General features: G+C 40.7%; 1 protein-coding gene across 3 annotated transcripts; it reads right to left on the bottom strand.

Annotated features, from left to right (window-relative positions):
• On the bottom strand, window positions 1-18,678 carry LOC149731629 (uncharacterized). Of its 3 annotated transcripts, XM_089884497.1 has the most exons (64): window positions 18,136-18,677; window positions 17,876-18,056; window positions 13,492-13,559; window positions 12,635-12,747; window positions 12,289-12,468; window positions 11,881-12,129; window positions 11,694-11,801; window positions 10,566-11,581; window positions 10,348-10,507; window positions 9,866-9,919; window positions 9,752-9,805; window positions 9,399-9,452; window positions 9,286-9,339; window positions 9,105-9,149; window positions 8,962-9,015; window positions 8,798-8,842; window positions 8,678-8,731; window positions 8,549-8,593; window positions 8,431-8,484; window positions 8,313-8,357; window positions 8,189-8,242; window positions 8,042-8,086; window positions 7,906-7,959; window positions 7,791-7,844; window positions 7,675-7,728; window positions 7,518-7,571; window positions 7,407-7,460; window positions 7,296-7,340; window positions 7,175-7,228; window positions 7,070-7,114; window positions 6,954-7,007; window positions 6,849-6,902; window positions 6,736-6,789; window positions 6,620-6,673; window positions 6,501-6,554; window positions 6,349-6,438; window positions 6,237-6,290; window positions 6,124-6,177; window positions 5,977-6,030; window positions 5,748-5,909; window positions 5,616-5,669; window positions 5,500-5,553; window positions 5,339-5,446; window positions 5,229-5,282; window positions 5,121-5,174; window positions 5,012-5,065; window positions 4,796-4,849; window positions 4,511-4,564; window positions 4,253-4,306; window positions 4,124-4,177; window positions 4,006-4,059; window positions 3,757-3,810; window positions 3,589-3,696; window positions 3,363-3,470; window positions 3,253-3,306; window positions 3,077-3,139; window positions 2,764-2,835; window positions 2,671-2,706; window positions 2,346-2,381; window positions 2,112-2,285; window positions 1,550-1,691; window positions 1,017-1,417; window positions 814-961; window positions 1-760 (listed from the first exon to the last, which is right to left on the bottom strand). In XM_089884497.1, the coding sequence occupies exons 2-63, from the start codon at window positions 18,025-18,027 to the stop codon at window positions 815-817; spliced, it is 5,844 nt and encodes a 1,947-aa protein (XP_089740623.1). In that variant the 5' UTR covers window positions 18,028-18,056; window positions 18,136-18,677; the 3' UTR covers window positions 1-760; window position 814. The 3 variants fall into 3 exon arrangements, with proteins under 3 accessions (XP_089740623.1, XP_089740624.1, XP_089740625.1); XM_089884498.1 differs by lacking the exon at window positions 9,866-9,919 and having other exon boundaries at window positions 18,136-18,678; XM_089884499.1 differs by lacking the exons at window positions 17,876-18,056; window positions 18,136-18,677 and adding an exon at window positions 14,753-15,077.
• Between the last annotated feature and the right edge of the window lie 7,796 nt (window positions 18,679-26,474).

Here is a 26,474-nt window from a genome sequence, read left to right as displayed (position 1 = left end):
TACGGAAGGCAGCGTTTATTTCGATTCATTCAAAAAGAAAATCTCGAAAAAAAATAAAAAAAACAACTGGATCGATTGGCTAACGAAAAATAAAGACATCATCGTATGTATGCTGAATGTAAAGGGATCTAACAGGGCAGGAAGAAACGCAAAACGATGTACAGTAAGTAATTATGCAGGGTGTAGTAGCGTATTTGACTGCTAGGCGGCAGGAATCTCATTATGGAGAACGCGACTGCTTGCTTTTGCTTGGGAGCTAACTGTTAAATTAATATTTATTATAACTTGTGATTGTGCGGCTGGGAAGAAATGAGATTTTCGAAGCGCAGTAAAACATGAATACATAGTGCAAAAGGTAGGCGAAAATAAGAAAGCAGATAAACAAATGCTTTTGACCCGATATGATTGTGTTGAGTCGGTGAGGCCGCACGAAGTAACCTCAAATTGCCCTGCGTGCGGTGGGCGCTTGGATTTCTGTTAATTATATTCTAGAGCGCATAATGAACTATCACCTATAGCTGTCAGTTGTTGTCACAGGGGTGTTTTGTGAGGTAGTCGGTAACATAGTGAAGCTAACAGGGCGTGGGTTCCACGCGGATATGCGAGCCGCTAAATGTGCAATAATTGTCGTCCCAGCGCCCCCTGCCGCCAAGTGCTTTCTGCGCTATCAGCGGCGATCCGTTTTCTTTCTTGCCGTCACTTCTTTGCGCTTGGCCAGTCGGGTTTCGAAGCTGCAGCAGCGTATGCGTGTGCTTGGAATCTGAAAGCTAATAAGTTAAAAAAAAAGATTTACCACACACTTTACTTACATACCTCATCGAAAACACACATCGCCTAGATCTGGCGTGTCAGTCTCAAACGTGACGTCAGCGGTGACGTCAAAAATCGGTAGTTTGCTTGTCCTTCTGGTCCTGACTTTCAACACACGCTTGATTCCTTCCACGGCAGTGTCGCTGTTGACCTAAATGGAAGACCAAATTTTATTTCTGAAGATATTTTAAAATATATTTTCTTACGTTGCACAAGCGTCGGTTTTGCGTCACACTCACTCCATTGAGTAGCGTCTCGTCGTCGCTGCTGATGACGTAGGAAGCTTGCGTCCACGAACGTAACCTTAACGTCACATTGTTTTGCATATTTTCCTCTGATGATATGCATTGAAACGAAATCACTTGTTCTGCCTCAGCGCTTTGCAGACGTAAGAATCGTAATTGTGACGTCAGAGAGTCTCCATTAACACCAGGTCTGCCTTCGCCAACCCTGGCTCCACGACGACGCCTAGTGTGAGAGGTGTTGTTCCGAGATTGCTCAAGTAGCACGGCTACAGGTATGCAGGTATATCCAAGCCTCCTGAAGTTGCATCTTACTTTTAAAGCATCAAATATTGATCCTTCGTTCGGATCCACCCAGTAGGAACCTACAATGTTTGCTTGTAAAACTATTGGGTAATAGAGAAGAAAAAATCTCATATCTTCGTCTTAATTTAAAATTATAAAGTAAAACCACAGGCCCAACACTAACTCAAGTGCATGCACAAGAAACATCTTACCATCTCTTGATTCAATCCCTTTCAATTTATTTGCCATCATTAAATCGCGACACGTGCGAGCTGGATTTTCACGTGTTCCATCACCCGTCGCCACTTTTGCAGCTTGCGCATGAATGTCATGCATCATTTCGCTTAAAATTGACTGGAATAAAAAAAAAATTATTATACCAAAACAGTAAGAATGTTCAAATACTAAAGGCGATAAAAAAGGATTTTTTTACATAAGTGCGTCATACAACACAATTTTGGATGACATTTTACAAATGCAGTTACACCCATGGTTGTCAAACATAGGGGTCCTCAATAATTAACATGATGAACTTTGGCTTTGTTTGCTTGTATAAACAACTACATCAAGGGTAAAAGCATATGTATCCTTGGCCCTGTTTCAAAAGAAGGGGTAAGGGCACCAGATACCCCTATTCATTCATTTACAAAAGAAGGGGTAAGGGCACCAGATACCCCTGGTGTTACATTACATTACATTACATTCATTCTTTTACATATGGGGTAAATTGTTAGATTTTATATTATACCGCAAGCAATACATAGAAGTAAATACCTCGTCCGTGTTAAATACAGGTCCTTCCATTGGAAGTCTGGATTCTATGGTGACCAGTGATGCTTCATCATTCAATGGGGCGTTGGATGTCATCGGTTCAACACGTGATACGAATTGTACAACAGTCGTGGCAGCAATAACACGTTGCATTGTAGCGAGATCAACTGCAGGGCCCTGATTGAAGAATTTGTTAGGAAATTGAAATAACTTTTTTTTTAGTTATATTTGGTTTACCGGTGGTCCAGGTGGTCCGGGACGCCCATGATTGCCCTGTAAATATAGAAGTCGGTATAAGTATTCTGGTTGGATAAATCAATGTTAGTTGTCTTCAAATGGCAGGCTGTTTTGTTTCTTACACATTATGCTGACTTACCGCATGTGTGACATTGTGGGTACTGTTTTTTTGCTGACAATTTTGACACCAAATTTATGACCAATATTTTGGAAAAATGACTAATGTCTAGGCCAATGACACACATGCTTACAATGGCAATACCAGCACTAACCAGTTTGTCACAGCAATGGGATGATTCAAAATAGAAAGATACAAACCACTTACCCTGATTCCTTTGTATCCCATGTCTCCTTCTTCTCCCTAGAAAATTATAATCTAGGTGAATGCACAGTTTAGCTTAACAAACAGGAATCTTACCCTATATCCAGCAGGACCAATTACTCCATTCTTTCCTTTTAAGCCCATAGGACCCTGGATACCACGTGGTCCCTAACAAGAATAGAATTTCAAGTTACCAGTAATGACGTGTTGTGTTTTGTTTTTGAAGTAACAGTTTAATATCATATAAGCTTCAGATGAAAAAAGAGCAGAGCAGTTTTTGCCCTGTCTGGATATCCCTTGGCAAGGGATGTCACAGTAAGAGCAAGAACCACTATCTCTATAATAACTTTATGTATTTTTATACTGTGGTAATACAAAGTCTGGATGGAAACTTAAGAAAGTCACTTACATCTTTTCCATGAATTCCTACCGGGCCTGAAGGTCCTCTCTGTCCAGGATCTCCTTTACGACCCTAAAGTATACATAAATAATGCAATGTTAGTATTCGTGCATATCAAAATACTGCATGTAATACTTCTGTTAAAATTTGTAACCTGAAATGCATAAAATCTACACAGAACTTACATAGGATCCAGGAAGTCCAGCAATTCCCATTGGGCCTGTGCGTCCTTTCTCACCCTATAATAAAATCATTCTTGTTCAGCATGTAAAATATAAATCACAATTTCACTCACGGTTTTCCCTTTTTCCCCAGGTTCACCATTATAACCACGGAGACCTGTATATCCTTTGGGTCCTATCTCCCCATCAGCACCAGTTGATCCAGGAATACCATCTGGACCCTGTTTAAGTAATAAAAAGTAAGTAAAATCTTATCCACTTTTTTTATTCTATATGGGTAAGGTCTTACAGAATGGCACACCATGGGACCTGCAATTTAGGCCAATCTTATCTACTTACCGCTTCTCCTGTAGCTCCTCTGTCCCCTGGATTCCCTGGTAGCCCGGCGTAACCCATAGGGCCTCGTGGACCAGGTAGACCAAAGGTTCCATGCTCACCAGGTTCTCCCTGTTGCAGAAATATCAAAGTTTCCTCTGTTAATTATATATAATTACTACTATCCCTTACCCTTAAGCCTGGAGCACCATCTCTGCCCCTCACACCATCTGGTCCAGCAGGTCCCTGTCATCATAAGTTTAAATATATTGGGTCATTCAACAAATTTAACAAGTATAGTGTTCCACTGGCTAGTGATGTAATTCTCAAATCAATTTGAAAATGCTTAGCGTGGTTCATGTCGATATGGTCACATGTTACAAGCATAGAACTGGTGTATATACTACGAAATATTAATTCATAAGCACTACAACTACTTACAATTGTTCCACGTGGTCCTGGTTCACCATGTAAACCTTTTACTCCAGTTTTGCCCTGCATGAAAAAAAATATTATAACGCCCTTAAAATTTAAAAACATTTTGTAAAAAGTAACTTACTGGTGGTCCTTGTCTACCAGGTTTGCCATGAGGCCCTTGATTCCCAGTTAAACCCTGCGTATAAAATTTAGAGTTTAAAAATATAACTTTTATTTGTGGCTTATCACTGGTAATATCAGAAACACTTACCTGTTCCCCTGCTGCACCTCTTGTACCAGGATGTCCCCGATCTCCAAAGTGGCCCTGAGATGGTTAATATACAAATTATTGTTATTACTTCAATAACAAAACTTAATGGTACAACTGAATAATTCTTATTTGCAGGTTGTTGTTTTTTAATTTAAAAAAGAAAAATAGGTCTGTTTTTGTATAATGAAAATCACAGCATCACAGAAATGTCTCGCATGGTGTACAAGTAATAGACACTAAAACTTAGAACATACTCACAGGATAACCGGCGCTTCCAGGATTTCCTTTTGGACCCTTTAATCCTGGCTTTCCCTGTTAAAAAATGACTTTTTATATATGAATATTAACTTTGAAAACTAAACAGATAATAAGCTTGTCATTCCTTGGCAAGTATATGGGTTGCAACATCGACAAATCTCTTTATCTGGATACCTCAAGCAATAGCATGCTGATATGACGTCATACACTTGTTTATCAAATAAACAAAATCACTTGCTTCGTTTTACACTCTATAATTCATTCTCAACTCAAAACAACACTTACATGTCGTCCAACTTGGCCAGGTTTACCAGTCTCTCCTCTTTTACCAGGTTTGCCCTGTATGACAAAGGGTTAGTATATATTCTTATGTTTTTTTATGACAGCCATAATTGTTTTACAAGTTTGATACTGTATAGTAAAGGAACTTCTGCTTCATGAAACCAAAAGCTACAGAGCCCCCTATACAACCAAAATTTTAACACACAAACACCGACTTACAGTGAGGCCTCTAACTCCTTGCTCCCCTCTTCTTCCATCCTCACCAGAAATTCCCTGAAGATCAGCAATGTTAAGAAAACGTCAACCTAAACATATTCCAGATGCTTACCTTAATACCAGGTATTCCCTTTTCTCCTTGTGCACCAATAGGACCTGGAAGCCCCTGTAAAGTAGAAATACTGAAATCTGTTTTTTTACTCTGAACAAGCCTACTTACAATGTAACCTTTGGGTCCAAGCAATCCAGGGGGTCCAGGCTCACCAGGAAAACCCTGATTTAATAGCAAATTAAATGCACCATATACACCAAGCATGTGTGGTTACTTACCTCATTTCCACGTTCTCCACGTTTTCCTTTGATTCCACTTTGACCCCTAGCACCTCTTTTACCTTTGGATCCAGGAAGGCCCACATGTCCTTGTGCTCCTACGTCACCCTGATCAGAGAAAGATTATAGAAATCTAGATAAAATGCCATTACCGCACTTACTTTTTTCCCGGGAATTCCTTTCAAGCCATGTACACCAATTTTTCCTGGAGTCCCCTGTCCAAGCAAAAATTTAAATATATAGTAAACAGCAAACTAGCAGAAATTAAAATACCCACCCCAATTCCTTGTAAACCTTGCAAACCAACTGCTCCTTGCAACCCTGGACCTCCCTACAACAAAAAAAACATTATATATTTTTATTATATGTTATATATTTTCATGGCCCCATCACAAACTACAAAACTTACATCATCTCCTTTGCTTCCTTTCTCCCCTTTAACTCCAACTTCACCCGGTTCTCCTTTCACCCCATCCAAACCAGATTTCCCATCATCGCCAGTTGGGCCAACAGGACCCGGAATGCCCTCTCTGCCTTCTGTGCCCTCTGGCCCCATCGGTCCACGTTTGCCCTGCGATTTTTTATCAAAATTAGCAAATGTTGAAAAGTCAGCATAAATTAGGAAAAACTCCTCTTACCCTCTTTCCAGTTTCACCTGGTTCTCCGGGCAAACCATGCGGTCCATAAGGTCCCTGATTAAAAAGAATAAAACTTTTTTATTAAACATTTCTTATATCCAAGCACAATCGACTATAAATCGCTATGTATTGGAAGATAGCACTTACCATTTGACCGAGTGGACCTGGGTTACCTTCAAGCCCAGGAGCACCTGGTTCACCCTGTAATACACAATTATTAACAGTTTCATGTGACCTTACTACAACACTGGTGTACTTACTGGATAACCAGCAAGACCCTTTTCACCTTCTGCACCCTCAGGACCTCTGATACCCTGCATAGAAGAACTTACTTAAATACCAGTTGCAAGACTTAATTATTAAATTACTTACTTGAAGACCAGGCAATCCTTCTGGGGCACGTTCACCTTTAGGTCCAAGAGGTCCGTCTTCACCCATGAAACCTTGGTCTCCGATTTTCCCCTATATAACACACCAGTAACACATGTTTCAAAGTAAATCAAGAATGAATAAATGAAACGAACCTTTTTTCCCTGTGGTCCTTCCAAGCCAACTGGCCCATCACTGCCTTTTTGACCCTGAAAATACGGTTTTGAATAAAAAAATCATCACTAATATGAAAAGGACGGTTGTAACTACATACCGGTAATCCAATTCCACCCTGTTGCCCTCTCTGTCCTAGTAACCCGGGAGGACCCTATTAAAATGTTTTCAGAATGTTAGGAAAATCAACACAATTCACATATTACAACCACTAACTGGCAATCCAGGCCTTCCCGGTGATCCAACAGCCCCAGTCAATCCTGTATGGCCCTAATTAGCAAAAGATGGATTACATAAGCACATTTGGCATGTGGTAGTAGATAACCTACCTTTGAACCTGAAACTCCTGGTGGACCAGGTTTTGGCTGCATCCCTCTGTCACCCTGCAAACTTGGGTTAGACAAATCACATGCATTTTAGAAGCAACTACCTACCTTTTCACCCTCAAGTCCTGGCAAACCTCTTTCTCCAGGTGCTCCAACTAAGCCCTGAAATCAAAGCAATTTAGTAAGAAATGTAGGAAGTGTTATCTCACAATATTGGCACATACCTTTGGACCCTCTATTCCACCTAATCCCTGAATACCTTTATGTCCCTGTAAGAAAAAGCATGAGAAAAGCAATACAACAAACTTTAAATGAGCAGTTATAGTTACTTTTCTGCCAGGTGGTCCCTGTTTACCATACGGTCCATCTTTTCCAATTTTTCCCTAGTAACAGAATCATATATGAAGAGCAAAGAAAAAGTTTTAAAATTCATCTTGAATATTATCATACCTGTTGCCCCTCTTTTCCTTTAGGTCCAAGCAAACCTTCATTGCCCTAGAAAAATAAAAGTTTAGATAGAGGTCACAATTTTGTTCTGGCACTTAAATAAATATGACTTACCATCTCACCTTTCGAACCTGGTGATCCTGCCATGCCCTTCTCACCAGTCTCACCCTAAAAGCAATACACAGTTGTCATTACCAGGAAAAGTTGTCAGTATATTAGTCTTACTTTTTGCCCAGGAGTGCCTGGCAATCCAGGTGGTCCACGATGCCCCTCATACCCCTGAATGCAAAAACAACGTTACATTAAGAAAGTACATATGAGATTAAGTCTGGATTTCGCCCTTGTAATATTTTCGCAAACACAGAAGCTCGGACGTACTCACTGTGAGGCCAGGTTCTCCTCGTTCACCGAGTGCCCCTTTTTCGCCAATTGAACCCTGTTAAAATATATCGAATCATGTTTCTGAGCAGTGGCTTTATAATGAAGCAACAAGCTTACCAGTCTGCCTAATCTTCCTGGTTCTCCAGATGCACCTGGTGGGCCTGCAGATCCCTAAAACAGATCAAATTATTTGAAAATATCAACTATTATATCATTTATAAAAAACTTGTACCTTAAGTCCCCTTGAACCACCTTCACCTTTTATGCCGACCGCACCAATACCACCCTAAAAAGAAAGCAACATTATCAAGTCTTGATCCCAATACTGCATCCAAAACTTTGAGAAAAAGAGGTTGGTAAAATGTCACCTTATCACCTTTGACTCCAGGAATCCCTCTCTCTCCCTGGTAACCCTGTGTGAAAATTGATTTAGTTTTACAAAGAATTGACAATACAAATTCAAACAACACACATCACATAATATTAACAGCAGCACATCCAACAACCAAACTTACTTGCTCTCCAGCTGCACCCATTAGCCCCCGCGGCCCAATACCACCCGGGCTTCCCTGAAACATGCAGAAAATGAAACATATTATTCTGAGACCCGAATCCTTTAAATATCTTACAGAAACTTACTGTTGACCCTGGCAATCCAGGTGGTCCAGGCACTCCTTGTGCTCCCTGAGAAAAAAAGTTAGGTTAGAACTCACTTCCTAAAAAAAACTACAGCTTTATCAAAGTAAAAAATACGTACAGGCTGTCGATCCAGACCAGGTGCTCCTCTTGGACCATAGTTTCCAATACGACCCTGCAGGAATATTAAGGTGTATTCATGACATAACCTATCATGTGCAACCATGTCTCCAACTTACTGCACGTCCCATCTTGCCAACTAGACCTTGTGGCCCCATCTCTCCCTAGATAAATAAAGAATTTTTTTTAGGTTTTTATGGTAGGTCTAAAGGTTATCGCAGTAAAATAATCATACTAAGCTTTCTTACCCCATTGCCTGGATGTCCAGGTACACCAGGTTCTCCGGGCAATCCAAGATCACCCTATTAAAATAAATATATTAACAAACTGTCCAACAGTTTTGTTTAAATGAAGTAAATATGACTTACATCATCACCTTTGCTACCAACCAAGCCAGGCTTTCCAGGAGGTCCCTGTATTTAAATATGAATATTAAAATGGAATTTTAGGCAATTAATACTAAAAAAACAACAGCATAAATTGCAATTAATCCAAGCAGCATTTTTATCGTTCCCCAAGTTAATTACTGCACCTGCCTGCCGGGAATGCCTTGGACACCTTTCCGTCCTCTTCGTCCCTTTGTGCCCTAAACAATTAACACATGTCAGTCAAACACACTTTGTTTACCAATGCCTCTTGTGTGAACAATGCAGATATTATTTGCAATGCAATTACCTGCAGTCCCGGTGGTCCAAATAATCCAACCACTCCCTTTTCACCCTGTAGTCACAAAATTACTCAATATTAAAATGAATATGCAAACATGTAGGAATATATTTAGATATGCAAATACATAGATTGGTTCCAGGAAGCATAAGTAGTAAGTACAAAAAATTATATGTAAAACAAAGGTTACCTTGATTCCATTAATACCAGGAGGCCCCATCATTCCTAGTTTTCCTTCATGACCCTACAAATTATTTTTGTTATTAATATGAAAGTTAGATCACAGGGGCAATAAACTAATACCTTAATTCCTTTCGGCCCATAAAATCCTGGCTTTCCTGGATGGCCAACTGGACCCTAAATATTGAATTAGGTAATAAAAACATAGTCCAGTTGAAGAAATATATTTGCTGTTATAATTGTACACATGATTTTGTGTTTCAAAAATAAACAAAATGTGAGCTAATTTTTTTGTGGAGAGAGAATAGTTTGAAATCATTTATAAAATTAAATGAATGAATGTTTTATAGGCTGACCACCTGTTTCAATTTTTACTTCGTTATATTAAGTAACAGTAACAGAATAATATGCACTTGTGTATTTAAATGAAATGGAGAAGCAGTTGCAACTAAAAAAGTATTGCAGAAGTGTCATACCTTTAGTCCAGGAGGTCCTGGCAAGCCAGGTTTACCATAAGGGCCTTTGTGTCCCTGCAATGTATACACGTATTGTAATAACAGTGTTTTTTTTTGTAACTAATTTGAACATACCCGAGGGCCTTGCCTTCCATGTCGACCCACTCGTCCAATTAGACCCCGTTTACCCTTTAATCAATAAATAAATTACGGCTTAAACGGCTGGAAATGTTCTAATTATGACGTAATAAAACATTTTTCGTGCAAAGCAAAACGTGCGTCGCGCCTCGGTAATTAGCGCTACCAATCATTAGGTAGTGCTGTAGTTTAGTTGCGTTTATACTTGGATAGTTTAGGTCATCAAGGCTGTGTGTAGCTTAAATAAACCGTTACTGTTATTAGATATATAATTTTAACTTTAACTACGTTTATAATTAATCATGTACGAATATATCAGTATCTTTATCCATGCAGCATACTGATGGATTAGTTTTCGAATAACTATCTTGATAAAAGAACAAAGATGAGCTGCTGAAACCAGACCGATCCACAGTTGTGCTGACTGGTTCAATTCAAAGTAAGTTGTAGTTTCATATTAATTTATTGCAGCGAAATACCTTCGGTCCTCTATCTCCCTTTTCGCCCATTGTAGCACAAGCCAGCACTTCGCCGTGTAATTCCACGCAAACTTTTATGCCCATTACTGCACCTGGTAGTACATGCTGCATTTGATCCATGGTAATGTACACAGATTCTGGTGCAGTCTGTTGTTTTGACCTGGAAAGCATACATACTCGTTGTAAACAACGTTAATATTAGGCCTATAGAATCGTACCCTTTAGCAGTATATGGTGTTGTTGTTAGTGTCACGGTCTGATACGTCGGGGCTACGTTTAGATCATTATTATAATGCAGTGGTGGTATAGTAACGCTGGTCGTGTGGTCTGTAGCTTCAGTAAATGTGGATGTGTGAGTAACATCGGCAATGGGGTAAACGCTTGTTTCGTACGCTTCAACTGAGCGAGTAGTTCTTTTTGCATCGTGCTCCGGAAAAGTGTTCGTATAAAAAGTAGTTGGAGTTTGTCCAATGTGTACAGTGGGACTAGTGGTGTCACTTTCGCTCCGCCTGATGACGTCATCTGGTGACGTCACAAATGACGATGAAACAAACGGTGACGTCATCGGCGAAATTGTCGCGTAAAGTTTAAATAAATAGGTATCGGTCCAGTTCGCCACCGAGGCGTTAATCGGTAATTGACTAAGATTTTGTAACGTGGTTTTGGTTTCCATTCCTGACCTCTCTAATCTGACCGCAGCCAGACTCGCATTGCCTATCACTGGGAGGTTATGCTCTGATGTATCTGTTTTGTTTGCTTTGACAGCAACGTAGGTAGACGAAAGAGTTCTGGGTGCATGGACCTCTAGCGCTGACGTCATAACCGCAGCGGTCCATTCATATTGACGTGCTGTTCGCCAATCTTTTGCTTCCGAACCACTGTCGAGGGGTTTAGGTAATGAAGAAGAGGTATTTTGCGAAGATGCGTTTTGTTGCGTTACATTTGAGGCGTAGGGTTGTCTATGTGAACGGTGATTTTTATATGCTGAATAGAAGTTGTATGCTGCTTCACTGTTGTATTCATTATCCTTGATAGTTCCTACACCTTGCAACGCATTGTCTGGTTCATAACGCGCGCGCTTCTCAGCTGTTACAGGTTTTACCAGTTCTTCCTGCTTTCTTTTTGGCCTGCTTGGCACTGTAATGTCGTGAATAACAGGTGTCGCTTCCGTTGATTCAGCTGTGTCTTGAATGCTTGAAGCGGTGGTTATATCTTGTACTCGGTTTCTCCGTCGCTGTAAATAGAAGTGTTTTAATAAACCCTTGTTTTATGTTTTTACTATATGTTTTAACATAGAATACTTAAGTACAGTTGCGCAGTTATCGATTTGTTTATGTAAAACCTACCGCGTATCCCACAAGGAACGAATCACCCCGACATCGTTGTTCTACAAACTGACAATAACCAAGCGTCGATACATCTCCAACGAACGCCTTTCCTTGGCAGATTTTTCCCTGTTAGGTACACAGATAAGCATAAGCGTCAATTATGTTCGCATTCTAACACCAACATTTTTCTTAACAACATATATACCTTGTAGGATGTTGGCGCTCGTTTTAACCTCCCCAATACTAGGATCCCGCTACGTGGCTCTATTACGTTACTAAGGCGGAGCATGGGAAACCGCTTTGTCGCCACTTTTCTTCCACATTTTCTGTGAACGGAAATTGCGCCGTTCCGTATCACGATCAAGATGGTTACGTACGCCTTTTGGTGACCAGCACCCAGGGCAAACCTTCGTCGCCGTTTTTTCACTGAAACCTCAAGAAATCGCGGGAAAATCTAGAAAAAAATGAATGAAACTGTACGCCTTAATCTCACAGTAAAAGTTGCGAAAATCCAAGGATTATTTTCTCTGGGACACTCTTTACAACCTTTACATAATTTCCCTACACCACCCGTTTATATATTAGACAAAAAAAGAAATATTTTTCCTGAAACCTTTATTGCTAACCGCATCCGTTTTCGACCGTCTCGTACACCAAGGAAAGAGGAACTGCTCCGTGAAGGGGTGAAGGAGAAAAGAAGAGATAACGCTTCTTCCGGCCTGCCTTCTTGTGTATGTGCTCGGTTTGTTTCAGGATGGAGGAACTTCCTCGGGTTGAAAATTTGCCAGATCGGCTGGGAAATTCGTAATTATTAATAAATTCAGAGCAGACAATATCACACTACAGACTTCGAAAATCTACCACCTCGCAGTTTTCTATTCTTCCATAAAATGCACACTTTACTGTCATTAAATACATTTTACGAATAATACGAAATAAGTTAAAGTTTCGCTACTTACCCTTACAACGCGGGTAAATCTGCTGGGAAACAAGACTTCACTGTTTACCAGCAAAGCTGCTCTGCGGTTCGTTGTTCGAGTTGGTAACTGCAGTCTTTCTAATATATTCACTCCTATATACACGATTAAAGTTACATTTCATTATATTAATAGTTATATGTAATAGCTATGCTACCCTTAACACTACTATTGTGCTTCCAAAACGGAATGAATTGAAAACGTTGGTACAGGTATATATATTCGGTTTACAGATAGACTCGCATCCACATAACAAATGTCTCACCCTAACTCGAGTTTAGACTGCGATTCCCTATTTTTCTAGCAGAGTGAAACAGATTAGAGAGACAAGTTGTTATTTTTAATAAAGAATTAAAGCAGTTTTTTTCTCTCTATATTTGGTGCATCTCGCGACAGGGTATTAGATCGTCACAGTTGTCACTGGAGTGTGATTATTATTCAAGTTAGTGTATTTGTTAGTCATTTAGGCGTGTATTGTGTGCGAACGTGGACTGTATCACTAACTCGTAATTCCCTAATGTGATTCGTCAAAAATCCTTGTGATCGTTTCTGGTTTCAAATCCCGGCTTAATCCTATTTTGTAGATCGAACGTGCGAGTTTAAATTGGATTAGGGTTGCGCTCTGCCGTGCACACAATGGCTATTCATGTGTAAAGGTGCGTGTGCAAGTTCGAGATTATTTTTACTAGCTGTTTCATAATCTTCGTACCCTAACTCCAAACCACAGCTGTGTTGTTGTTGTCGCTAAAATGCATTTCTTTGCCGGGTTATTTACCCAATTTCATTACTTTTAGAAATTCGTTTTAGTTCATTAAATACTAAGTTTAGTACAATGTCACCTGTAGTATCTTGTCCGACGACCTCCACGGTAAACAGCGATAGGACGATCACGAAGATGGAGAGAGATCTGTTTGGAAAAAACAAACAAAACACTGTTTATTCACCTCACTCTGTTTATTTAATTTAGCCAAGCGCGCAGCGAGACACAGCATACGCATATTATTGAGAGGTCGGCAGAACCCTCGGAATTATCGTTGTAGGTTCAACGTGGTACAAGACTACATGTTCTATACGGTTAAATAGTAATATATAGTCCGTGTAATTTTGATCGGCCGTTTCATGGTGGATTACACAAAAACACCATTATAGTAATTGCGCGTATCTGTTTGTTATTACACCGTAAGCCTGAAAAATGTGGTGCTCCGTTTTTGTGTATTGTTTAGCGACCTTCCGATCATAATTAAACATAACGTATGCTTAGCCTGACAAGCGAAATCTAGTCGATAAATTGTCCAAATACCCGTTACCTTCTACACACGTCAATAAAGCAGACTTATGGTGATATATATAATACGTTGTTATCCAGTGGATAACGGAAATGCAAAGAGCCGAAGTTATCGTTGCGGTACGCTTATTACATTTCGCTTTGACAAGCGATAATCCCAGAGTATGACTTGTATTTCATACCCTATGCAAAGGATAAGATAGGAGTCGCCGGATCAGCAAGAGCCTTACGGCGTTTCTAGCTTTACCGCAAGTTGTCTCCTATTTTAGTCCGACATTCGATCAATCAGCGCCACCTCAGGTGCGAGAAGCGACGATCAGAGACCTTCTTATAATCAGCTTTTTAGCTCCTACTCGTGTTTACACCTTTACATACTGACACGACACGGTGCCCGCCCGCAGGTTGAGCAGCATGGTTAAAACAGATGACACCATCACAATCTCATCTACGCTTGTTCACCGCAAGCACTTTTAATCGGAAGAACCCTATTAGCTTCGTTTTCGCGAGCAGCTAGTAACGTTGTGACTAGCGAGGTTTGTTTATTTCTCTGACAACATACTCGCTAAAAGGTCATCTTAAAATCTACCTCTTTCGTATGGATACATTTAATAACTGATATAGGGTTTATGAGAAAAGCAAAACAATAGGGGCGCGTGGGATGTCAACATAGTTACAATTCTGTTGGTGTAATAACCATGTCACGAATTACCGAACAACGATTTCGTGTACTACAGCACTTCGAAAATTAAATATTTGTTTTTCATATCCCTGTACACATGGTGTAAAACCGTTATATTCGACACATAACCACTCACCGCATCTTCTATTCTGATGTTGATACCACTGACCGAAATTAAACCAACGCACGTATGTAGCCACAAGAAAACCGAGACAACACCTAATCCTAACTGATGATTGTACAGCCTTTGCCCTTACATTGACAATCCGATCTTTGAAAGTATCATAAATTACATAACAAGCACCAGGGAACATATTTTGCAAACAAGCAGACTCGTCAAATATATATGCGTCTCCCGTTCTCTGATATTTCCTGCTTCATTTCTGTCTTTTCGCCATGATCTACTTTCAGTGTTTCCCTATCCAAGTTTGTCAACATATTCCCTATACTTGCTGCATCTAGAAATTAGTCAACAGAGCAACATTGACTTCGGAAAGAATTCGAACGATTACCTCTCTGTTCAAATTTCAAAACGTTGCATTTTATAATGACCAAAACAACGGTGGTTTCTGTTATACACAAACAAATTTTGTAAAATCCCTTTTCAGCTCAGCAACGTAAAATGCGTTTATTGTAAAAATGAGCACTGTTATTGCGGCGCCGGACCAACCCGCACTCGCGGCAATCGCACCTACAGCAATACGAAACTGAAACAGAGACTGGTCAATCTATAACTCCCCCCTATCATTTTCTTGGTGATTTGATACATCGCGGTGCCCGATTGTACAGCGAATACAGCTGTGTCCCGAAACGCGTTTCCGTTGCAAAATTGCTACCGATTTTCCAGAAATCACCGAAAAGGGTCGCAATTTTCAAAAGCGCCAAACATAAAAAGAATACCCGACTTCTTGTGAACAATAGGCCACCGGCATTCTCAGATCATACGCGTGAACGGCCAGTTGGTCAGTGGTCATCGTATAGAACTGGCGACAAAAGTTCTACACTTTCATTTAACAGCTCAGATACATATCGTTTCATTCTCCCGGCCTTGATTTCGTCGCGCCTGCTATACTGGTATAGTTTCGACCACTCTGTTTATTTCCCAAGGCTTTCTCACTATTGTTTAGAGATACTTCCATCTGATACACGAGTTTCTCATGCACAGCTATGGTGGGAATTGCGTGATATGAGTTTGCATTGCTTCCGTCTAACCGAAGTATAATTATTTCGATCACGGCGTTGGCCGTTATCGTATGTTGAATTGTGTACTCGGTCTACGTACACATTTTATAATAGTAGCACACCCCATTACCAGTTATCATTATAAACCAAAATGTTCGTACATGGAACTACTGTCACAAAAACAACAGCTTCATTAATATGTGATTGATCGTCCTTGGTTAAAATAACCTATCCGAAAAGACAATTCATTGATACAAGGTATCCTAAAGCGATGACCCACAACTGCCGAGAATAAAGATGCGTTTCAGGCTACGTCGGGGTTAAGCTGGCGTTAAATTGATCTCGATGTCACTGTACCCTTTTAGTTTGAACGTCAACTTACAAATCGGGGCGGAAGCCGCTTGTTTTCGCTACAGTAGCCGCAACAGAACTCCCATTGTGGACCAGGTGGCCCCAAAACGCTCAACCCGACCCAGGTGTATCTCGCAACTAGGATGCCTGCGCCGGCCAAAATCGAGACCTGAAATTTTTGACTTTGCTATTTCCTAAACAAACGCAAAGCCTTAAATGCCGGTTGAACATTTGCTGTAAGTAACAATTTGCACGCATTGAACACATTTTAACGTTCGCACGACAAAAGAATACACTGTTGTGGCCTTTTAACCGAAATTACATGTGTTTTGATGTGATACTAACAGAGGAAACGCGTTTAGTTCCCGGTCGTATTGTTCGCTCTGGTCGTCTTGCGAACAACGTCAATGGGAAGATCACAAGGCAGCGGTAAAGTCTGTTTAATCAGAGCTTGTTAACCAGTGTAAAACCACTATAGGGACTCCTATTATTTTGTGAAGGCGTCGTAACAATGAAGAGCTTACTCAGAGCAGGTGACGCGTAAACAGCGCGCAATAACGCGCGACTCCGTAGCTCGCTAAACCAATTAAACGAAGAAAAAAAAAGCGGTAATGGAGCATGATGAGGACTGAAATTGTAATATTTCAAACGTAGCTTCGATTTTGCGAGCATGGCCACAGCAAATAGCGTGTTGTAGACCAGTTAAGACGGTGATTCTATTGATACACAAATAAACACTAAACAGTAAAAAATAAGCTGTACACCCAAAATCACTCAGATTGCCCGTCTCGCCGTCGCATGTCGTCATTCACTGATCTAGAGATGACGTAATCCTTTTGCAACCGGTATTTCTCGGCGCATTCTCACGCCTGCCTCGTCATCGTTTCAATATTTAATGTGTTTTCGACCACCCCGTTTTTCCACCGTCGGTACCAGAACCTAACAGTTTTTAAACTCAAAAATATGCTAATCAGAGCGTGACCGGTTCCCGTGACACCTGTGGGTTGTGACGTGGCAAGGTGTTGATACAGCGCGAACAAACAAACAAGTCACGACCTTCAAGGGCGCGACAGATACCACAACGATCTACAATTATCGTCAATCACACCTCATTGTGGATATTTTAGTCACCCGCGTCTGCAATTGTCCGTGTGCAGAGTTTTTCTTGCCCTTTTCGTGGTGCAATTTATAGCATCTAAGGGCGGTGATAATTTACAAATTTGCCGATTGACCGGTGGTATACGTCCTTCACTGCGCAATTTTCTCAAATGATGGCATAACATGCCGATGAAACCAGTTGCATACTTTATGATGCAGCAAATTGATTAAGTTGAGCTTGTCGGTAGACAAATTGACAATAGTTTTTGTGGTCGGAACAAATTAAAGCTCAGTTTATCCTGCAACAAACACTGCACGCGAGACCAATGTATCGCATCTTTTCGTTTAAATTAATAGCTTGTTGCTGATTTGATACGCCGGTCTTTTTGTGCTAACAATTTGCTCAAACCGCAAACCAGGTGAAAAACTTTTTTTGTGCTATCCGATGTTCCGTTTAAACTAAACATTCTGCAAAGTTGTTCAACTGTGACGTGAGCCGCTGTCGGAAGGCTCAGCAAATAAACGACGTCAGTTAAAGCTACAAAACTGATCACTGTGCCTGGGCCCGTAGCAGGTGCATTGCGGAAACCTTGCGTTGAAATAATTTTATGTAATTTTAGCAAAATACCTCAGGAAGAGATCAGTTGTGGCCGCTGGTTGGCGTGCTGGAACGTTTACTTTAAACTGGCGTTTCTTGAAATTGCGATTTTGCTGTAGTGGTGGTAGACAGTGCGCCGGTGATGTCAATGTGGGGGATGAGGTTAAACGGCGGGCAAGCATTGGTGGGTCGGCTGGAAACTTTTGTCTCACTAAAACAATAAAGAGAAGGTATAAAACCTACCGTTGTGAATAGGATTTAGTCAAACAGTAGTGTAAAAACTTTATTACCAGCTAATTGCAATCGTAACGATCGCGACGAAGATGCAGGTCTCCTCGGGTCTCTTTTGCTTCTAGAATCGTTGGATGTTCCAGAGGGGAATTTATGCTCCGAATGAGTCGAAGCATAGTCACAATAACCGTCCTGTGCGTTCAGCTGTTTGGCCACGGGATCGCTCTGTTGCACACTTGTAGAACGGTTCCAAATCCGACCAAAACAGTAACTAGAATGGGGCCGATTCAACGATGTTTTGGACCGCCAACACCGATTGCCATGTTCAAACAGTCTAGACAGATTGCGGTTTGATAATCACCAAGTGTGGCCAGGATATCTTGGTCGGTTGATAGCAGAGCGGGTAGCCACCGTCAAGCAGCACCCAATCATTTATATCACGGCCCCTTATTCCATAAATCCGCCGACTATACCTTGTTCAAGTTTGATACATCCAGTGAAATTCTCACCTAACAAGGATAAACAGTTTCCAATACAACCAGTGTATTCACGCCCTGGAAGGGGCTAGATGGTGATTCTGAAAAGTGGAAGAAGAAAATTGTACAGTATTACCGTAAAATATCACAATGAATCTTTATATCTCATAATCTCTATTTTGTGTGGTATAAAAGAAACGATTTCTCGACAGCATCTTAGCCGTTCTTTGTACACCCGATATCGCCGTCAGGTATGCATCGTGCGAATAAAAGTAACATATTAAAGCAGTGATTTTGAAAATTCGATCTGTTTTCGCATCGCTCAACGTGCGAGGTTTAGGTTTTCACGCTTGATTGGATGCAGATGATCGGCCTTAAATCGTAGTTTATTCGCGCTTTCTTACCACATCAAACTAACAATTGCTTCTACTTGAAATAAATTCCAACAAATAGACTAAACAAAATTTACAAACTTTTCTCTGCTACAGGCACAGCGGTTCCCACAAACCGATGTCCTTTGTGTATTGCCTAAGTGCTACGCCATGTATTTGACCCATTTGTATTCATAAGGTAAATATAGCGAGACAAATATGGCAAGCAAACCAACCGAACAAGTTCACAATGCTGTTAAACACCTGGCAAGATGCTACAAACCTCGAAGTCTCAACGGGAGTTCTGTACTTACATCGTTTATAATACACAGCCGCTTAAAGATAACGAACCATTTGAAAATATATTTTGGTACTGGACTAAACTGCTGTACACCCCTAAATCTTGGTCCCCCTACCTATATTTGTGTTTACCACAATTGTAAAATTGTTTTCCAATCTCTACTTATTCTACTTAATCTATGTTTTGCGGACTGATGTTGGTAAAAATCCGGTCTCTTTGAAGCTCTTCTTTGAAAGTCTTATTAGCTGCAGTATGTGTTGTGAGTTATCCTACAGCAAAATAACTTTACTACCGCAAAAATGCCAGAATGGTCTCTGAAGCCGTGCTTTCATACTACTTGCCCTGTAAAGAGTATACATGATTTTGAACTCGAGTCTTTATACATTTAGCAAAAATTGGTTCGATCAGTCTTTGTCCTAGCGGCATTGTGTGTAACCATTCGAACGTAAACACCAAGTTTAAGTAAATGTTAAGTCTGCGAGAAGAGGCCGCAAACGTGTGTCTCCTTAAGACGTATATATCGTTATATTTGTTTTAGTGATTCGCTCGCGTGCAGTTCTTTGATTTGGTTTGCCGCGAATTCCCCTGTGCTACTTGTCGCCGCGTTTTACTGTCGCACAGCCGGCGTTGGGACAAGCTATCGAAAACCAAACGATGTAATTAGATCAAATGCACTTACGCGCATCGGTTTAGACTGCTTTGCAAAGCTATTTACTCGACTGATACATGTGAAGTGTATGTCTGCTCGACAGACAAGATAGCACATGCGCACATGTAACGACACAGCGATGGTATGCGGCTTATGGGTTTTTTCTCAATACATCACCGACAACGATCCATCAATCATATCTTGTTCATGCTTCGTTAAGTTTCTAATTAAACTATTAAATTTCAGTTACATTTATCATGATGTATGTAGACTTACGGTCGACTGCATATTATTTTAGTGAAAACCGTGACCTTAACAGCATGTGCCCATTTTTAGTCTATCCTTAAACAAAGCCTTCTCTACTCACACGGCAAATATTAAACCATCCAATTTACTGCTTAGATTACTTTAAGAGATCACCGCGTTTCCCAGCTTTCCTTTTTTGTTCCGGAAATTTTCCGTTACTAAACTCTAATTTGTATTGATCAAACTGTGCCGAAGCGCTCTCCGCTTACCTCAAAGATATTTAAGGCGTTCAGTCGTGTAATTGGTTTTAAACTACCCTCTGCTTGGGACAGAAAATCGAAGTTAACCCTGATTTTAGGGATCAGCGTCTTCTTGAAAATTTAGGGTACGATACAGACAGAGGCTAAACCACGGACGCTGTAGATTATAGACGGACCTATGCAAGCTTAGAAACTTTAATAGAACATTCCCAGTATATTATTCATTAGCATGTCTGTGCGCAGCATTGTCTTGTTTCTGATAACTGGTTAACTTTGTTGCTGATGTATACCCTCTCACCATTCTTAACTTAACAGTCCATTAGTGAGGAATTAGTCACAACATTGACTAGATTAGCTTCTATTTATCTGCTTTAACCATACACAATCTCCTCTGCGACAAACCTCGTATTTGTCACACTTCGTATAGTCTTGAATACCTTAAAAATTACCTTAAAATAACACTATGGAATTTTCCAAGCATATATGAATTCGGAAACATGCACCCTCAACATAGTATTCTATTCTTATTAAGACTGAACTAAAAGAAAATTTGGCATAGCATTCGAATGACACTCCGCCGAATGTTGTGACTCAACTGAGGTTAGAGCTGTTATACCCGGATGACTGTCAAAGAAAAAAACACTAAGAGCAAGTTTGCACAATGAGTCGTACCGTTACACCACAAGCGCGATAATGCAGCCTCAAATTTGCGGAAACCTTACCATGGCTTGATGTTCACTGAAAATAAACGTTGCCTGTCACAGCGTTTTCGAACCAGAGGCAGTTCTCATTCACTGAGGCATTAGCGTCACTAAAGTACATTTCCCCTTTTACTTCACGCGCGTTTGACCAAATCACGCTTTTATTTTCTAGCGAAAAAAAAACGTAGTATAGAAAACCATATTTCAAAGAGACGGTATTCCGGTTCGACCGCCCGCTCGGCTTTCAAACTACAACTGAAATCATTCGAACTCTATCAAACGAGATATCAGACTTTAGCTTTTCACAATCAACTGTAAACGAGTAATTAAGAACAAAGCAAATATCGATCATCCGTTACACAAACGTTGAATTAAGAAAGTAATTACTAATTGACTCAGTTAATTACAAGTTGATTAAGATGCGATACTTCTCAGTAAACTTCCATTAATAAAACCTATTTGACAACCGCGGTAGATTCGCTGTAGCGCAGTCTTAATCAGCCTTAACGCATACAAACACCGTGTGGGGCCCACAAGACTGCACTGTTTCGCAACTCGTGGCTCCAGTTGAACCTACCTACGCACCTAAATAAATCGTTTCACGCAAGATTAACATAATGCAGACAGCCAAATCCATCAAGTTGAACGCAGCGTGCACGTGACTGTCTGATAGGGGAGTGCGCATTAAGTCAGTCGATATTGCAAAAATCACCGCTCGTATTGAATATTTTAAAATTCCATCGGTGCAAAGTTGCGTTTGGGTGAAGAAATCGCGACCAGGCAACCTTAAACACGTAGAAGACGAGTACAACCAAGCGTGTCTAATCCCTGCTCGTTGCTGTCATTCCAAGACCAATCTGTCCAAAGCAGGATTTTTGCACGCCTTTTTGTTTGTTGCCCTTTGAAACTTAAGCATCCGGTGTTTTTGCATATATGTTGACCAAAATGTTTGGAATTAGAAAAGTACCCAACGTGACCAAACCATTAAAAATTAAAGAGCTTGAAAAATAAACATATTCTTTCATATGTTGGTCCTTTTAAGACACATCACTCTTCCTGCTGGCGGCATTGTGGTAACGCACATTTTCCGTTGTTACAAATTTGGTGTATTGCTAAAGGCAACTGTGATACGATCAGTGGTCTTCCAAATACGCGAATCAAATGCATTCCCGATCATTGAATGACGTTATCATGCATTTATTTTTTCACAACTGAAAACGTCTTAACTCATGCGATAAAAACCTTGTAAAATCACAGTTCTCACTGTCACACAGCATTTCTCATATCGACGGTCATTGTCACATTTTACCGGTTCACAAGCTATTGCATGGTCAAATTGCAACCACAACAAATCTTTAAAACAAATTGGGGGAATGTGCGGTGTTAAAGTATGAAGGTCATCCTAGATCTGCTTCGCGGAAGAATCATCATTATCCAACAATTCTAATATTTTATTAATAGTTCTTATTGTGTACATTCAGCTTAACCCATTGCTAATTTTCTCCTAATGTCTGATATAAAGACATCGGTCGTGTCGAGAATATTAGACATTGCTGTGCTAAACCCATAAACCGATTTATTCATAGTTTTACGTCCATTTTGTCTGAAAATGCAGATACAACAACCAAAACCGTCCGCACTTATTAACCCTGTTAAAACAAAACCACTTTTAGAATTAATGGCTTCGTCACTCTTAAACCGACCTTTGATGTGCTGGCGCGTTAAGACTTGTATAGAGTTAAGCGCTGCGTGCTCGGCAGATTATTGCAGTAGATCCGAAGTCGCTATCGATTGGAACCTAAGATGTAATGCATCAGGTCGCGACCTGCTTGCCGTTTTTCCTTTCATGAGCGCAGTATACGATACGATAAGTGTCGGCTCAGGTAAATGATACGCGGATTTCGATCACGTAAGCCTTTCTCTCCACGAGCTTCTTTCGACTGCTATAGATACGAGCAAGCGATATCGTTTATATGTCTATTATCATATATTTTATGGAACCTTCTCATTGTATGCAGCGTATTACTTGGGTCGTAGGGAGCTGGGGGTAATTACCCGTACTTGACGTGATGGTCACTTAGCAATGTCAGAGGTCAACGAAAAAGCTCTTTTTGAAACCGATTCCTGCACTGTATGTGGCCGTTGTACGTACTTTTCTGGTTCGGAGGTTAGGATAATAGCTTTGGTAACTCACAATTAAGCCCAGAGGTATATGCGATAAGTTGGGATTGATAAAATGTACATTACCTTTCTTATCAAGCAATTCAAATCGAGTACTAAGCCTCGGTGATTTAACTCCGTGACCACTAATACTCGTCAATTACATAGTACAGTTTCCTATTTTACCTATACAATTAAACAGCGAAGTAAAGTCGATTTCGCGACCACTTTAGCCGCACGACTCTTATCTCTTTTATAAACTGGATCTCCGTCCTTACTTGAACTCCGAAATTCTGGCCAATTCCACAACTATTTTACAACGACTGTTACTTTACACTAACATCATGGGTCGGCGAGTTCTTTGCAATTTGCGAGTTTGAGTATTTTGCGCTAATGGTGACGAAATAAGCATTTGGAAGCGTTGAACTTTATAACTGTTCCGCTGTGATGATTGCGGTAAGCATGGGTTCTCCTCTGTTGGTGAAACTGCCAGACTCGCACATATTAGGTACCCAATATAAACATGACCGATGCTAATGGTGGCGACCATAATTCACGGTAACATGATCCATGGAGTTGATCCACGGCAACTTGTCAACTAACTTTAAATGTCAGACCATGGCTCCTGACCGCAAAAAAGGATGACCGCTATTTGACCGAGTTTTATAAGCGTCTCAAATTGACCAATCTCCGGTTTGTCTAGATTACTGATAACCAAATAAACTTATCCATGGTGTTGTATTTTGATTACCCTTTCCACCATTGCCGTGCGAAAAGCTATATTACGACATACTTCGGCAACCCATCTTTGCTTCGTGAATATAACTCTTTGTCTTTCAACGCAACATTTAGGGATGATAATCATAATGTGGATAGACGTCTCGACGACTTGAAATAACCGCATGAACACCAACGCGTGGGGTTCTGTGTATCTTGCCTATCACCGCGCGACTTTTCCAGAAACATATTGCTTGAATCGAAAGTAAACAACTTTAAGTAAAGCGACAGGGAAAGGTATGTAGTTCGCCAAAATTTTCTCAATTTTAAATCTTTTTCAATGAGGCACAATTGTCAATTCTGCTCCTAAAACAAATTTTCGTTCGTGTATTTATACAGCGACGGTCCTGTCAAAACCATTTCTCTGAGGATACTACAAGGTGCAACGACCGCAATTTTATCCACAATTGTCTTAATGGTACCTCCGTACACGTTAGCGCTGTTCTTATACTCACAAGACGGCGGAAGTTGCTAACGGTGACACCGGCAATACGAAACAGGTAACAAGAACAACATGTTGCTATACAAATATACAGAAACAGCACTTTGAGTGGGCTCGTTTACGTAACATGCGGTTTGTTTTTCATTTACATTGCACTTGGCAACTGCGGGCGCCAAACAAACGAACGACTACCAATTTCCGCAGCCACGGTAACCACATATGGCTATTCATAGCTTGCGTCAATATTTTTGATCACAAACGTCCTGACAAAGCACTCAAGAACGCATATAATATCCTTTACCGACGCCGCTCCTTACCTGAAAGGCTACCAGGTCACACTTACGAAACCGCAGTTAATGATTAAGCAACGTTGGGCGGAAACGATTTTCCCTGCTGACCAATATCAGCAGTTTGCTTAGCGCAAACATTTGTATCGATTTATTTATGCCATTCCAACCTACTCCGTATAACCATCGTCAGTATTAGCAATTTCCGGAATGACAAAGAATTAAAAAGCTAACCCACAAACCGCAACTCAGAATTCATACATGTCTTTAAAGTGATTGCTAGTTCATTTCCGTACAAAAATTCGCTGTAAAACTTATTAAAGTGGGCTTAATGTTACAAACTTGCTTAGTCGGTCCTGCGAAATTCTGATGGTTACATCCATCCAATCAAATGCAAAATTATATACCATTTTCCGTGAAAGAAATAAGATTTTAGAGTGTAATCAGGATACAGACGTTTGCAGTCTGCACCCACAAACCAACATGTATCAACCAATTTGAATGTGGTCTATTGAATGAACATAAATTTTGCGTTTTACTTGCAAATATATCTTTCCAACACCGGAAACGAGATTAAGCAGTTATTAAAGATATTATCACACCCAATCGACACACAGTCATGACGTAGCCAAAAGACAGACGGAAGCCTCAGTGATGTCACAATAGCCGAACAATGAGTTCATTGTCTGCGTTGAGACGTCTCACTGGTGAACACGCAAGTGCCGCGGATTTGACTGAAAACCCGTTAAAAATGATCGGTAATTGAAATATTTAGTCCAGGTGCCAGCCAGTTGCTTACAGTGTCCATCAGCTTACTAGTATCTATATCCCGCATCAAAGCAGTATAAGCCGGTAGTTTAAATAAACAGCTACCGTGACAGTTGTCCCTTGAAGGGGGTAGCATCATATGGCCCTCCGCAACCCACTTGAAATATGGACCACTTCACACGCTACCACAACATTCCCAAAAACAGCTTTCCGTAACTTTACGGTGTTCAGTGTCATACGTCGGGTCGAGGACTTTTCGCATGACCATTCCGGTTGTGAGAGAACAAACCGATAGCGTCCGATCCTGGCGTGAAGCACACGTCCTTTTCCAAGCAGAACTTAGAACTCAGTGATTGATGATACAAATAGTGGACAATATCCTTAAGTGACAGTTGAAGTGCTGTATTGGTTTCCATTTCTCGGGTATCGCACGCAATTACGCGACAAAGCCCTGATTTTAAAGACGTTTGTGTCAAGGGAACTTAAATTTGGACGCGTCAACATTGCCGTAATAAGTACATCTCGTGTGTTCCAAAACGCCAATACCAATATAGCACTGTTTTAGTGCAGTGGGGATACCTCCTGGGCAATAGTTGTATCGTAGCAGACTTTTTTTGTACACCTTTGTTGAGCGTGGACCAGCAGTAGACCGCGGGAGGCTAAACATTCACACTTTCGGTCCGCGCATCCGGATACGACGTTTCGCTACGGTGAAGCCCTGCAGAAACAACAACATTACCTCGACCGGATCGCCCTAAACGTAACGACATGCGCAATTTTCGACAGAAAGGTTTAATTTCCCGACGATTTCACCAGCTTATTCTCGCCCCCGTAGACGCGAGAGGTGCGCGGCGCAACCGACTGGTTTCCGCGTTCTTGTTTTTGTTTCGTGTAAAAAGTGATTCGGTACCTGCCTCTCAAGCAAGCCTGCTGGAACGCAGCCACACACGGTTGGTCAGG

Source organism: Ciona robusta, chromosome 9 (assembly GCF_009617815.1).
Source record: "Ciona robusta chromosome 9, ASM961781v2".
NCBI classification, from domain to species: Eukaryota; Metazoa; Chordata; class Ascidiacea; order Phlebobranchia; family Cionidae; genus Ciona; species Ciona robusta.
Note: the sequence above shows the minus strand (reverse complement) of the source record. Positions and strands in the feature narration are given on the sequence as shown.

Excerpts from the sequence above, each read along its gene's own strand:
- LOC149731629 (XM_089884497.1), bottom strand. The coding sequence starts at position 18,027 with ATGCTTGCCCGCCGTTTAACCTCATCCCCCACATTGACATCACCGGCG. Across the intron at positions 6,178-6,236 it reads AGGGTCTTGCTGGTTATCCA|GGTGAACCAGGTGCTCCTGG; the intron begins GTAAGTACACCA and ends TGTGTATTACAG. Across the intron at positions 4,307-4,510 it reads CTGGAAGCGCCGGTTATCCT|GGCCACTTTGGAGATCGGGG; the intron begins GTGAGTATGTTC and ends TAACCATCTCAG.